This window comes from Bolinopsis microptera, chromosome 5 (genome assembly GCF_026151205.1).
Source record: "Bolinopsis microptera isolate Bmic1 chromosome 5, MBARI_Bmic_1.0, whole genome shotgun sequence".
NCBI lineage: Eukaryota > Metazoa > Ctenophora > Tentaculata > Lobata > Bolinopsidae > Bolinopsis > Bolinopsis microptera.
This window is the reverse complement of record NC_087076.1, coordinates 14,129,408-14,144,495: the sequence shown is the minus strand read 5'-3', so window position 1 is coordinate 14,144,495 and position 15,088 is coordinate 14,129,408. Positions and strand designations below refer to the sequence as shown.

At 38.8% G+C, this 15,088-nt stretch overlaps 1 protein-coding gene across 11 annotated transcripts in view; it reads left to right on the top strand.

Moving 5' to 3' along the window:
• Nucleotides 1-3,698: 3,698 nt before the first annotated feature.
• LOC134814896 (myosin-9-like) overlaps nucleotides 3,699-15,088 on the top strand; it is a 30,642-nt gene continuing 19,252 nt past the window's right edge. For 6 of the 11 annotated variants that reach the window (XM_063823231.1, XM_063823227.1, XM_063823229.1 and 3 more), the window contains exons 1-13: nucleotides 3,699-3,824; nucleotides 3,975-4,118; nucleotides 4,244-4,547; nucleotides 4,669-4,776; nucleotides 6,185-6,312; nucleotides 7,107-7,190; nucleotides 7,433-7,488; nucleotides 9,129-9,273; nucleotides 10,753-10,878; nucleotides 12,777-12,902; nucleotides 13,482-13,607; nucleotides 13,807-13,932; nucleotides 14,582-14,707. In XM_063823231.1, coding sequence (XP_063679301.1) covers nucleotides 4,113-4,118; nucleotides 4,244-4,547; nucleotides 4,669-4,776; nucleotides 6,185-6,312; nucleotides 7,107-7,190; nucleotides 7,433-7,488; nucleotides 9,129-9,273; nucleotides 10,753-10,878; nucleotides 12,777-12,902; nucleotides 13,482-13,607; nucleotides 13,807-13,932; nucleotides 14,582-14,707 — 1,461 coding nt within the window. In that variant the 5' untranslated portion in view covers nucleotides 3,699-3,824; nucleotides 3,975-4,112. Of the gene's footprint in view, nucleotides 3,825-3,974; nucleotides 4,119-4,243; nucleotides 4,548-4,668; nucleotides 4,777-5,019; nucleotides 6,045-6,184; nucleotides 6,313-7,106; nucleotides 7,191-7,432; nucleotides 7,489-9,128; nucleotides 9,274-10,752; nucleotides 10,879-12,112; nucleotides 12,230-12,776; nucleotides 12,903-13,481; nucleotides 13,608-13,806; nucleotides 13,933-14,581; nucleotides 14,708-15,088 lie in introns of those variants that run through there. The other 5 variants (XM_063823222.1, XM_063823221.1, XM_063823220.1 and 2 more) reach the window with 2 other exon arrangements.

The following is a 15,088-nucleotide window of genomic DNA, read 5'->3' as shown; positions in this document are numbered from 1 at the left end:
TTCAAATATTTAATACCCTTTGAATTAAAGAATGACTTTACTTTAACCTACCAGGACGCGCGCCGAGTTGGACTCGTTGATGGTCCTAAATATAATACAAATATAATATATGTAACAGATATTTTACGAGTATCACCCGTATAATTACGGTACTTAATTTACGATGTCAATTCATCGCAGCTCGGCGCGGCACAGTAGCGCATCTCGACGATCTAGCGTGAGAAGCCTCATTGAGTGCGCGCGGCGCGGCACAGTAACGCATCGCGCTACAATTACTTGTATCACGTTGCGACCCCCACGGTCGTTTCACTATGGTCCTGATGACACAGGGGGAGCCGCGCACTCGTGCGCGGCGGGTCATACAACGTATGACAAACAATTACGGTACAGGCCATGGGAGCCGTGCGCTCGTGCGCGGCGCGGATCACACAAAGTATGACAAAATTCTTTTTGAAAGTTTTTAATTCACATGACACAAGTGTGAAGTTATTGGTTTAATTTAGCAGTACATTTACTTGATTGACGATTTTAACCTTACTAGTTTCCATTAAATCATTTCTTTGATCGATCTCGTCAATGCAAAGCAAAAATGATAGTTTGCGCGGCGCGTCGAAGCGGCAAAGTCCTCCAAAACATCTACATTAACATGGCGTTAGGAATAAAATATTTTAGCAAGATATTTACAGTTTCTACAGTTATACTTATAGTTCATTGACGATGTCAACCCTTTGTGTAGGTTTATAACCTACCAGGACGCGCGCCGAGTTGAAACAAATATTTTACGAGTATCACCGGCCTTTAAAACCCTTTGAGATTATTGCTTTGCGAACAATCTCGCAAAGATTGTTCGCAAAGTACGCCGAGCTGCAAAGGATTGACATTGTGAATCAACTTAGTTTCTTGATTAATTCAGTCATGATCGAAGAATTATATTGATTGATAGTTCTTCGGTATTGTAATATTGTAGATTTTGACTTCTGCACTCAGACCTCATAAACAAGTAACATATTCATTCATATTGTGTGGAACCGAACAAATTTCACTTTTTCATCTGCATATTTCCTGATTTTATCTAAATAGAAATTATTTTAAAAGTCTCGCACAACCTTGATTGACGGTGTCAACCCATCGAGGTCGTTGCTCTGCGAAGGAGTAGATGATGGATAGGAGTAGATGATGTATTTCGAAAATTTGTGTGTGTATATTTGATTGTTTAAAGTTTAAATTTTATCGGTAGCAATGGACCATTTCCGTTACCAATGTATTGTGCTCTGCTAATTGTATCACTTGATTTAATTGTATGTATATATTGTTTGAATGACGTTTCTCTTCTTTGAAAAATTTTTTAATTTGCAGCTCTTTCGTCATTAGAATTTATACAACTAAAATTTCGTCCTTTCTAGTTCCTTTGTTTTTTCTACTCATTCTACAAATAGGCATGCACCAAAGTTAAGTCACTTTGTTACTTTCCCTGATTTTATAAACTACACCACATTCCAACAGCATTCCAAGGACTCTTTTCGACGGGACCAGCCTGGTTGCTCTTGCTCAATAGCCATCATTTTGATGGCTAGCAACAGTATCAAGTGTCCTATAATGAAGGTCCGCCCTTATTTTTGCATGCCCAAGGCTTTAGGACATGCCGAGCTGCGTCTAGTTGCCAGGTCTAATATTTGAAACAAATAATTACAGGTACTACCAGTGAACCAGCCTCCCCCCACTGAGAGCATTTTATACTCCCAAAGATTTTTTTAGCATCGACTGAATGTTCAATTGAATAGGATGTTGTACAAATCGGACACCACGTCCTGCACTGCAGGGGGCAGCAGCTCAAGAATTTATTTCTGAGAAACAGTATATATACAATAAATTAAATCAAGTGATGCAATGGGCAGAGCACAAGCGTAAATCATGAGCATTAAATATCATCTATCCCACGTAGCTCTTCTCCTCAGGTATCAGGTTGAAGGAAACATTGGATATAGGGCGGTCCATGCCTTCTTTGCCTTCCCATGTACACCTCTAACTGGTACTAGCACACTCCTCATTATATGGGGAGCGCGTTCAGCGTACGGCTTTTCGTTTTTGATTTTACAAATGACAAAGCAACTTTTAATGATTATTAATGGAATTATCGGATATTTATAATTCAATATGTATTGATTCTTCTGTGGAAAATAAAAATTGTATTTTACTTAAAATTGTATTTTACTTATCCATGCTCAGGTATGTCCTGATGTTACACATCACCTGGCTGTAGTCCTCCTTGGTCTTGGTGGCTATCAACACAGCAAGTCTCCTTATGAAACGCTCGGCCTCAGGTGACACTCCTCCTATAGTGGTACCCTTTCTCCAATTGTAGCACCAATTGTAGCACTCAGTTCATGTACTGGTTCTTTTTTCATTCTCGTACAGTGTAGAGCTGTGGTATGGTCTTTCCTTGATATGTAGGTGATTTGGGATTGAAAATGAGCACGTCAAAGAAAGTCCTCTAAAATGTGCTCCACACTCCTCTTGCTGATATATCGAGCCTAGCCTTATCAGCATTGTTGACCTTTGCATTGTTGCCCCCTTGCACTGAGGGGGGCTGTCGTTTCGCCAATGGGTGGTAACTTCTGCACCTTTTTCACTGCATTACTAGTATAGTCAAAAACCTTCAGCCATTTTCTTAGCTTTTATACCATTTCAACATAAATGGAAACTTAAGTATAGAACATTTTTATTTGTCTCGTGGTTTTATCATATATTTACCTCGACTGAACTGAGACATATTGCCTGTAACTGTATTTTATTAAGATTGAAATTATTCATCATTGTATTGACGGATATTTGAAGGTATGTTTAGGTTTTTAAAGGTATTTGTAGCAACAAGAAGTTTCAAATACCCACATATTAGATACCCATCTTTAAAAAAGGAGTGTTTTGTTTCTGTTGTTGGTCAGAAACAAAACAAAAGCTTCAAAACTGTGTCCCAAGTCTGAAAAGTTTGGAGGCAAAGACTCATCAAATTCGTCATCCAGGAGGTGTGCTTCGTAGGGCAATATATCCAATAGTACTTTAAAAAGCCATAGAGTATAGAGTTACTGATTGGTAGACCTAAATAGTTGAAATAGTTTTGCTTGATTATGGAGTGGTTGTCACAGTGATGCTTGTCACAACACTCATGCTCATTCTTTAAGATTGAGACAAGATGAAAACAGACATTATTACCTGAATGACAATGGCACAGTTTGACAAATGGAAATTATTACCTGTTACATAGGTGACTCAAATTCCACCAAATTCATTATATGGCATCCCGGTTGCTTTCCATTTTGAGTTGCAAACTGCAGTTCTCAGGGACTAAATCTCAGGGACTGCAGTTCTCATCCCTAATGATTTATAGAGGTCTATGGTGGTTTTTTCAGACTCTCCTATATTTCTATAATCCATATTCATCCATTCAATATTCACTACACAATCATAGTTCTTTGCAGAGCATTGGGTTTTGTTTTTATGTTCCTTTAAGTGATTTGTTTCTGTAATAATCAACATTTATGTTGAAAACAAGACTGCTCAAATTTCCAGTTTTAGTCCCAGTCCAAGTATAGTCATGATACCGGCACATTTTGCCAGTTTTGGTTCCCGCCAGAATAATAATCCTTGATTAAAACGTTACTGTGTCAGGTATTAATATTAACTATATCTCAATATTCACTAGCTATGTTACATTAACACTGACTGATTTGTCCCTGATTCCTGCTAAGAATGGCTGATTTTGATTATGAGCTAAGAACCAAGTTGCGTTATGAAACACCAACTTCAAAAAGGAGGCCATCTTCAAGGTATCAATTTTCTTTAAATTTATGACTGCGCTTGTTTCTTGCAAAATCTACTCACTATTTTTATATTATATTTTATCTATTTCCCCGTATAACACTTTCTACAGTATTTAAACTTTTCAATGTAAAGGTTTCGTAATTGCAACTTTTCAGGTACCAGAAATCTAACACTCCGTATCGACTAAAAGTGCCGAAAAGTATCTAAACAACATAAGTAGCAATACAAATGACGATAAATCTGAAATTGACCGGTATAGCAGGAGTTCATCACCTTTGTTCCTCCGTGAACAAATGAAGGTTTAAAATTGAACTTTTTGATACGACAAATAATTCCTCAATGAAATTTTATCGTAAAAGTAGGACATAGTTACACAGGAACTTACTAATACTGCAGTTTTTCTTTTTAACCATTCTTCCTCCAGGCTGAAACACAGATCAAAGCTGAACGAGATCAAGATCTCAAAAACTTAAGAAGATCAGTATCACCTAAAAGACCAAAATCTCCAAACTCCAAATCACCAAGATCACGATCTACATCTCCAATTCCTCTGAGGTACTCTGGCTACACTGCAGCTGCCACCCCCTACGAGGAATACAGATCTGCCATTAGTAGTCTGAGAAACCTGAGAGATAACCCAACATACCTTCGAACTACCTCTCCTCCTGCTAAAGGAGTGCCTGAAGTCGTTAGCACCAACAACCTTAGCTCTGGAAGACTTCCGTCAGGTTAGTAAAGTTTCCCAACTTTGGATTTCTTCACCACCACAATGTTAAAATCATTATTCTATAATAGATGTAAAATTATTGAAAAAGTCGAGACCAACAACACGCATATTGAAATCTCCAGGAACAGTCGTGGACAGTGGCGTGAGCTTGGGCAATGGTACCAGGTACTCTGAAATCGAGAACACAATCAACTACAACACTTCAACCAGTATAAACAAGTCTCCGATAGGTAATTAAATTCAAATTAAGGATTTAATCTTTTAATCTCAATAATTGTTAGGATAATAAAAAAACAACTAATTGTGTCTCTAGAAGCAATAAACAAAACACAGTGCATTCACCCGAAATAGAAGTGGCCAACTTTGGCGGAGTGTCAAAGTCTGCCACCCGATCCACAGTCGTTGCTATCCAGGGTGCCACCTGCAGGCCACCTGAACCGTAACCCTAGCCCTTTCCCCTTGCCTCATTAACCAGTTTGAAAGTACCGGGAACTTTTAGCTGTTGCTGTTTGCATGTTTTCTACAGTTTAGTTTGAAGTAGTAAAGATGCCGAGCGCTAATGATAGTCTGCTTGCTGAGCTGGACCCTGCTATTCAGGGGGATCTTATCATGAGGAAGTACAGGTCCATGCCGTGGCCGGTTCTTAGAACTACTGACTTCCGGCCAACGTCCCCGAGCCATGGTCAGAGTCTTAGAACCACTGATTTCCGACCAACTTCTCCAAGTTATGGTCTTAGCTCCACAACTGTAGACACTATCAAACCAAAACAGTTGACTTTTAGTGACGATACAACGTTTAGGCCCATATCTCCTATTCGCCGCTCACCCCGAACCAGTCCTATCAGACAGTCAGGAAGCCCAAACAGATCTGATACATCTGCCACACGGGCCACTTCATATCGTCCACTTTCTCCACCTCGGAGTAAAAATATAGGAAGACTTAGCCCTTCCAACAATCGGACCAGTCCCAGTCGCCTCAGCCCCGAGGTATCAGCAATTAGTCAGAGAATCTTCCAGAGTATTGATGAGATCAGAAAGGAGATACAAATCACTTCAGACGACGCTAAAAACTCTGGCATGGGTCGGTATAAACACCGAGCAGAAAGAGACGGGTCTCCTAGCAAATACAGGGACACATCTCCCACTTCTCGTTCTTTCAGAGACACATCTATCAGACAGAGATCACCCACTCGTACCTTCAAATCAGAAGCTTCACCCAGCACCCGAGCCTTCAGACAGGACCTCTCTCTGGCGAACACCAGAAACCCACGACGACAGCCCCGTGCGGAGATATCACGTATTTTAGGTGATGTTTCAGAAGCTGGTAGTCCACGGAAAAGAGTCGAGTTTAGTGAAACCCTCACTTCGAGTAAAAGAGCCTCGAGTCCAGTGGAAACAAGTGGAAATACTAGTCGACCCACCATTACCAGTAGTTTTACAATCAAAGCTAAACCTGAAGTATCAGACCCTAATAAAAGTATCGAGGATATTATAGCAGGTTAAAGTGTTGGCAAACCTCCTAATCTTTATCTTTAGCTTTAAGTTCCTGCTACTACTATACTGAGAATTATGATATATTATTTTTTACATTTTTCTAAATCTTGAGGAACATATTTAAAATGACGGCTTACTCCCCAGGTGCCGCCCTGAAGTCGCCCACTTGGCACAAGATGGAGAAGGAAGGGTTGCAGGATGCTGTTGAAGAGAGCGAGCAGCGCCGAATGTTGCTCGTTAATCGGCTTAAAGATGCTCAGGATACCCTTAAGGTGAGGCGGTTTAGATTTATCTCCGAAGGTGTTTTGCATTTTGACATGGTAATCGGTTTTACATTTTTATCATCTGCACGGTACTCATGGAGTGAAGCAGAATTTTGATCCAAAAAAAGATAACACCAATTTTGGCACGCATCCTGTTTGTAGCTTTTATTTTCAATTCCGTAAATTAGTTCATTAATAGATTTTGATGTAGAATCCCTTACAGTGAAGACACTCGACTACTTCTTCATGCACTCAAACGACAAACTTTCTTTTATTTTGCCACACCTCTATTTGAACTTTAAAACAAACATTTCATCTCTCCTTACTTTCCGTTGTTTGAATCTGAAAAGAAAATCCGCCTAATCTGCAGATTGCAAACAAGCGGTAAGCTTGATGGATTTTGCAGCCGGAGAATGTGTTGCCTTAGCAACGAGGACTCTTGGTTGAGTGATAAATTAACTTCAATAAGAGGATGATCGATCTGAGGTCACGTGATTGCATTAAGACATACCTACAAGTAAATCTGGCGTCAACCCAGCTCCAAAAATCCATCGGAACATTTAGACTCGGAGTATCAATATCCATGGCAACGCTCGTTGCACATTTTTTGACAAACTCCCCTGTAACACGACCCGTTAAGATAAGACTTCGTTCCCCTGGCAACCAAACATCGATTACCAAAACATTGATTAATGGTTAACCGCGGCACAGTATGACGGATTATCCTGACCTTCAAGTGTAAGCGCCAGTCATACTTGACAAATTTATACAATCTAAATTAAGTCAGTAAAATTGTCTTTCAGCTACAAGCGAGCACTATTACGAGTTTGAAGGGTGAGAAGGAGAGATATAAAGGCGAACTCGAAAGTTTAAACTTTTCTAAGGAGGTGAGAAACAATTTATCTAACATTATATCATCTGAAGCATGGAAATATGTGAAATATTTATGAAATGAATACGTTGCTGGTACCATTATTAGAGCAAACTTGGGAGATGGTTAGATGTTTGGGGGTAAATAGTTTCTGAAACTAATGGCAGGCAGTTAAGTATTAACATAAATTTATAATACTCTGATCAACATTTTCCACTCACTATAATAACTTGACAGTACTCACTATACTAACTTCAGGAGAGCTACAATGAAAAGAGGAACTTGACAACCCGAATAAAGCTCATGAAGAGCAAGTGAGTACACTAAATTAATGTACAGGTTCTTGTGTCAGTTGTGTCCCAAGTTTACAAGAATTTGGTTCGTCATGAAATGAACGTACACAATTTCTCGTACAATTTCTCGTACTTTTGACTAAGAGTTACTTTATGTACGATCACCAGGTTTGCCTTGTAATGGACATTTGTCACGGAAACATATGGGATCATGAGTTCAGCTATATCATCCACAAAAGAAAGTTTTTGAGTAGGCAGAGATTAGGATATCTGTGTTGAAGGAATTTCATTTTCTTCAGCTGGTTTCCGGTACAAGAAACATTAAGGCCTGTGGTTACCGTGGTTACCGACAGAATCTATCATTCCACATTCCACATATTCTGAAAAGAGAACGCACAATATACCTGGTTCACAGGTCGGAAGTTGAGTGAACTTTCCTCCCTGACAAGTTCCCAACTCCGACCCCTGTTGTCACAGTCACAGTCACAGTCACAGTCACAGTCACAGTCACAGTCACAGTCACAGTCACAGTCACAGTCACAGTCACAGTCACAGTCACAGTCACAGTCACAGTCACAGTCACAGTCACAGTCACAGTCACAGTCACAGTCACAGTCACAGTCACAGTCACAGTCACAGTCACAGTCACAGTCACAGTCACAGCCACAGTCACAGTCACAGTCACAGTCATCTGTAGAGTGTAGATCTGTTGGTAAACTCTCCCACTCTGTGGGCTAAGTCAAGTTTTAATGAAATGGGTTGGTCCGAAATTGAAGTCGTTGCCATAAAATCTGTGAGTTAACCTATTTTTTTACCACTCTGTATTTTACTGGCAATTTTCCCCGCGTTGCTTAGCTTTTTGAGAAGAAGAAGAAAACTCATATTGTTGATGCTTCCAAGGAGCACAAAATTATCCCAGAGGAGGATGCACATCTCGTCACAATTTGAGAAATTGTCAAACTTTTTGTAGATCTTCTCCTCCACAACATATTTTTTCGTGACATCTGTGATAAAATTTATTTCGTATTGTTCAATGTACATTTGCATAATGAAAAATGTTACCATGAATTTATGCAACTAAGTTTTTAACTTGGCGAATCAACGGTATGTCATAGTTAAAATATATATAATTTCACGTACATCGTAATTAACAATAGAGTTTCATACTTTGGTCGATAAATCAAAATATCGGTTTTAAAAACAGAAAGAAAACTAAGGATCCTGGTATCGTTCTGCCGAGATATATATACTTGTCAGAATTTAACCATCAAGCTGTGTGATATTGAGGAACTATACCTCTACATCACTTAACCTCTAATATCCGGGTTGTACTTTGTGTAATAGCTCCTATTTTGCCTCCAACTTTGAGGGCCTCCACACCAAAGTTATGTAAGATCTGAGCTCCAATTTAAATAACCCGGCAAAATTGACTTGGCGGAGTTACAACTATTTATTAGTACAACGCCGCGAACCAAACTATTGGGCCGTTATATTAAAGCTTATTAAAGATCGGCTGTTACAGACGGAATTTGTGAAGCATCAATCATTTATCCCTACAGACATTTAAATGCTCCAGGTAGGGAGATTTCCAGTCCGCAGTAAAACACAAACATGTTTGCATTCCCGTAACCATGACGACAATTATCACCCACATTCCTCAGGTGCGACGAGTTGGACGAGGAAGTGAAGGAACTCTCGAGAACTTCCCAAGGACTGAAACACAAAATGGAGGAGAAAACGAAGCAGTGTCAGGAGAAAAACGATCGGATAAACGAGTTGGAGAACGAACTTTCTGCTATAAGACTGGTATATAAGATTAGAGAAATTGACTTTGATAAGATCAGGGCCCAGGCTAGGAGTAGAGCCCAGGAGGATAAGATTAAAATTGAGACTTTGGCCGACGACGATAAACCAGCCACGACAGAAAATGTGGCGTAGGAGTCATGGCCCGTAAATATAACTCTATTATTTGTTATTATATTTTTTGTAGTCTTGGCGCAAGTGGCGAACTTTTGGTCGAATACATGGTCCAAACACATATATTTTGCACCCTTCTTTTTCGGATTTTTGTGGCGCTTTTTCGCTTTTTAAATTTTTTAACGGACGGAGCCAGTAAACTTACTTTATACCTTTTCTTTAAATGTGTAGTATTCTGGAATTGGTTTTCTCTCAAAAAGTTGTTTAATTGTTTCCATTCGGACCCTGCAGTATTACCGAGAGTAAACCAATCCAGAATACATACAAGTAATCTTCTATCACACTGCGATCCTTCCAGAAACAATTCAAATTTCGGGGGCAGCATTCTAGAATGTCTGTCACGTTCTTATTAAAACTCGCCCGTCCAAGAAAATTTGTCCGGTTCACCCAATCGGGATGAGGTTTAGCTAGTGTGAAATTAAGTGTTATTAACACCTATTAACATTTCAAAAGTCGCCATGGTAACAACAGCTCGTTCCAAGTTCGAGCCATTTACTGATCCATTGATACTGACTAGATCGAGATCGTTGCTATGGTTACAAAACTGTTTGGTCTCTGCCGCACAAGCAACCTTAATTTGATTTGGCGAGAATCATAGCACTAAATCTCCTTATTTTGAATCACATATTAGGACTACCTTCATTACTTCCATGGAAACAAGCGCCAAGTTTGAAAAAGATTGAAAACTCCGGCATTTTTTAAGAACTATAGAAACGCTGGAGTTTTTAACTTACGTGAATTACAGAAAGTTATCTATAAAAAAGGATTGTTCGCATATATGACGTAAGAAACGCTGCAGTTTTTAACTTACGTGAATTACAGAAAGTAATTCACGTAAGTTAAAAACTCCAGCGTTGTTGGAGTGAGAACATTTCCCAACCCCCTCCCCCAGCCTATGAGGGAAAGGGGGTTTGGAAATGTTATCACTAGTGTAATTTATTTATAAACGATGGCTATGTGTAACAGTGATCACAGAATACAGAGGGGGAGTGAGGTCTAAAGTAACCAAGATCTGAATTAAGATGTGAACGATCCCAAGACATTATGCCAAGTTTGAGTACGAATAGCAAAAAAATATCTAAAAATCTACGACCAGTCACTCAGTTCGGTGACGGGTAGAAAACCAGTGGTTTAATGTACGTATATAATCTACGTGCACAACAAGCACTATACCAATTATCGAAGCTAGAAACAGAATATAAAAACCTACCGATATCATGTCAATTGTCAATCGATTAAATCAAGTTTCTGACATAATGCCTCAAATAAGAGACTATATCATATTGAAGTTTAATCTTTACACTGCAGAGTTCAGCAGATAACGGAGACCAAATCGCAAAGCTCCAGGAAACATACGATAGAGCCCGGTCCCAAGCTTCCATCCTTGAACAACAAAACGCTTCCCTCAACGACCAGAATAACGACCTTATACAGGTAGACCGCAAATATTTCCTTGTGTTTGAACTGTTGTTTTATGCCTTGAATTCTCTCTTGAAAATCACATTTAACAGCACGAACTCTTGCTTTGTTATGCACCTCAGCACCCAGCATGGTCTTATACAGTTATAGAACTTTGTAGTTACAGACATGGCATGACTCATACAGGGGTTAAGAGCATGAGCAATGAGCATGCAATTAATAGACTGCATGCCATTTGTTTATTAATAATGCCTGCTCATGCTGCATTCTGCGCCATCAGTAATACTAAGATATCTGTTATGTATTAAGCGCACTGAATTCCGATGAGAAACGTGGGGACCAGGTTGTGCAGGAAAATGGCCATAAAGTTTAGACTTTAGCTCTATCTTCACAAATTTCAATATAGGTGTAGTAGGAAACCGAAATTGTAAATGCCAAATAAAAGGCTGTTGAATTGGCATGTTGTTGTCCGCCGCCGATGCCACGTTTTTTTCAGTCACTGAACGCCGCCGAATTTTATCCACTATAGGCGATCAATTAGTGCGCACTTGCGAACAGTTTTCTATGACAACAGAACGTAATTTACCTTGTTTAATTGTTTATGACGTCAAACATGGGGCACGTGACGGGATCTATTATGTCCAATTATGAAAATGGAGAAGATGTTCAGTTGTCGTTTTAAAATTTGCAATGTAAATTAATTGAACAATTAGTTATGTTATTGTTCCCAAACTACCTTTTTGTTAAGAAAAACATTGGAGATGGTCAGTTATCATTTATGTTCAAGAGTCGTGGATATCACGGCCTTCTCCTCATCTGGTTACAGCACGGCGGTGAAAACTACGGGCTTGGAAAATATCTGGTAAAATCGCTTAAAACACCTCTATAAGCGACATTGTAACAACCTAGTAAGATAAGAAGAGATTATATCAATCAGCTGAAAAGGTTTACGTAAGGACCATCCTGCATTCTGCGTTAGTGATAAATTTCTGATTTCAGACCATTGATATTGATAAGCAACGCAGGTTCAAAAACCTTGATGGTGCTTAAAATTTAAAATGACTGATCATTATAAACATGATTAAGTATCTGATCAAAACAATAGGTAACGCTGACGGGTCATTTGGAAAACACCACCGACTAACTGCAATTTACGCTGCGGACAACACTGAATTAGCTAATTAGTATTAAACCAGCTGAACCTGAGTCACTTTTTTTTCAAATCTGAGAATGCGATTCAAATCTCTAGACACGAGAAGCACTGCTGGCACGATGTCATCTCCTTGACAAGGAACTAATGGGCCAGCACTCGCTCAATACTGAGAATGAAACAGCCAGCCAGGGTCTGATAAGGACTCTGATGAAGGTAGTGGTCCTATCTTGTTGTACCACGTGATCTTGTTGTACCACGTGATCTTGTTGTACCACGTGATCTTGTTGTACCACGTGATCTTGTTGTACCACGTGATATTGTTGTACCACGTGATCTTGTTGTACCACGTGATATTGTTGTACCACGTGATCTTGTTGTACCACGTGATCTTGTTGTACCACGTGATCGTGTCTGTGTGTAATGGGGATATGTGCTGGTCACTCTATTGATGTGTTCTTTTAATTCGCTTATATTTTATTGTCTATCAATTATCATTGTATATTGTATCTGTAACACTTTCGCTGATCTTATTTCCAATGCTGATTAATTGATTTTTTCCTGAAACCTTCATTAATATTAAAACCTCTATTACTACCATAACATCTATCAAGTTCAAGTTAATACGATTATTTACCTGTTCATTTGATGAGTACAAAACAGCAACGGATTTACAGGGATCATTTCCTTGCCCCCTAAACAAATTTTAGTTTCAATTATCACTTTTCCACCGAAATTTTCCAAACAAAACCCTTATCTCCAGGAGCGAGATTCTCTGTCTTCCAAGGGTAAAGACTTAAAGGTACAGCTGGAGGAAGCTGAGACGGCTCTGGCTCAACTCAAGAGTGATCTGGCTATTAGCGAGAGGGAACGTCGCGAACTTGAAGAGGTGAGAGTTTGTGTGTTTGTAATGTTTGTGTGTTTGTAATGTTTGTGTGATTGTAATGTTTGTGTGTTTGTAATGTTTGTGTGTTTGTAATGTTTGTGTGTTTGTAATGTTTGTGTGTTTGTAATGTTTGTGTGTTTGTAATGTTTGTGTGTTTGTAATGTTTGTGTGTTTGTAATGTTTGTGTGTTTGTAATGTTTGTGTGTTTGTAATGTTTGTGTGTTTGTAATGTTTGTGTGTTTGTAATGTTTGTGTGTTTGTAATGTTTGTGTGTTTGTAATGTTTGTGTGTTTGTAATGTTTGTGTGTTTGTAATGTTTGTGTGTTTCTAATGTTTGTAAGTTTGTCATTTTTACTTCAGCATTTTTTTGGTTAAGTTATCTGTAAGTCTGTTTGTTGCTTTTGTCCTTTTATTGTTGTGCGCTCTGATTACTTAGTGTTAACGAGTTATATTATTAAGTCATATAATTATATTTATAGTTATTAGTTAAGTTATATTAGTAAGTCATATAATTATATTTATAGCTATTAGTTTTATAGTTATTAGTTAAGTTATATTATTAAATTGCACTACTACCACCAGGAGCGTCGTGTTGTAATTGGACACAAATTAGACACACAGGAAGCTCTAACCAAGTCAAACCAAGTCAACATGGAATTGCAGGCACAACTAGACTCACTGATTGAGATCAGAGACTTTTCTGAAAAGGTAATGTTTTATGTTATTTTATAATCCTAGCTTCATATGTCACAGTTATTATATTATTACTATTAAGTTTTAAAGTTGTTGGAGAGTTATAATAATTGTCATTCTGTAGAAAATCTGCTTTATTATATCTTAAACCGTGATAACTTATATATAAATGATATCTTAACTAACTTATATCTTAAACCCTAATAACTTTCAGGAGAACCAGCAACTGAGAAGCAAAGCGAAGGCAATAGAAGCGACCCTATCTAATAAAGATCTGGAGACGAGTAGTAGGCTGGTGGAGATTGAGGCTCTCCAGAGAGAAAACAAGACCCTTAGAGAGGTGGGCTTTATCTTAATTTTTGTTAGTGTTGTTTATTTTTTGTTTATGTCTAGTAAAGCTTCAGTTTCATATTGGTTGCGTGATCTTCATGTAATCTTCATGTAATCTTCATGTATATCTTTTTAAGCAGGCCTTACAATCTTTTTACAAGTAAAGACAACTTGATAATTTAGCACTTTGGTCTGGGTGAGGTGGAAAATAGAAAGACTTTCCTCCTGTTTTAATAAAGTGCTCAATTAGGATGTATGGTATCTAAACACGAACTTTAATTAGATAATTAGTCTGCAAGATGACACTACCTCGAGCAACCGTTACAGTCTCCCATCTTATTGGGTAAACCACACTCCACAATTGTTTCTTATTCTGTTAATGGTGGGCATTACGTTACTTTGCTGATAAGAGAGCACCTTCAGAATTTTGGCGGCAAACTGGTGACCATTATTAGCCCTCACATTTCTGTTTCAGGCAAACTGGTGGCCATTATTAGCCCTCACATTTCTGTTTCAGGCAAACTGGTGGCTATTATTATCCCTCAAATTTTAAACCGATCTGGCAGGCCACTGACAACTAGATCTACTTGAAAATATTTAAATCAAATAACGTGTAACTTCAACACACTTTTCATCAGAATTCAGAGGATTTATTTCAGATAAACGACAGCCTGAAGGACCGAGTTGATGACGCTGAGCGTGGGAAAATGGACAGTGAGCACCTTATCGAACTGCTAAGAACTGAAAAGCAAGAACTGTCCGCACAGAAAACTGATCTCTTCAATGTGAGTCTTTAGACTCAGGTTTTACGTAACAAGTAGTCAGGTTTATGCTCTGATTTGGAGTATTTATAATAGGGAGCTATTGAACCCCACTATTGAACCCACTATTGAACCCCATTGAGCCCACTATTGAACCCCCCGTGAGGTTTAGTTGCAAGATACTTGACTAGGTATGTTAGGATACAGCCCTGGTACAGTTCTAATCCGTATTGTACATGTACTTTACCTACCGATTATGAAGCTGCAATTATACACACTTCAAGTATGTGACGCGTGTAAGTGGGCTCATTTGGGGTGTTAGATCGGTCATTAGCCTGATCAGCACCACTTGATAACAGGGCGCCCACCCAATGTTTGCAAGCTTCGTTGCAGAGTTGAGCGTAT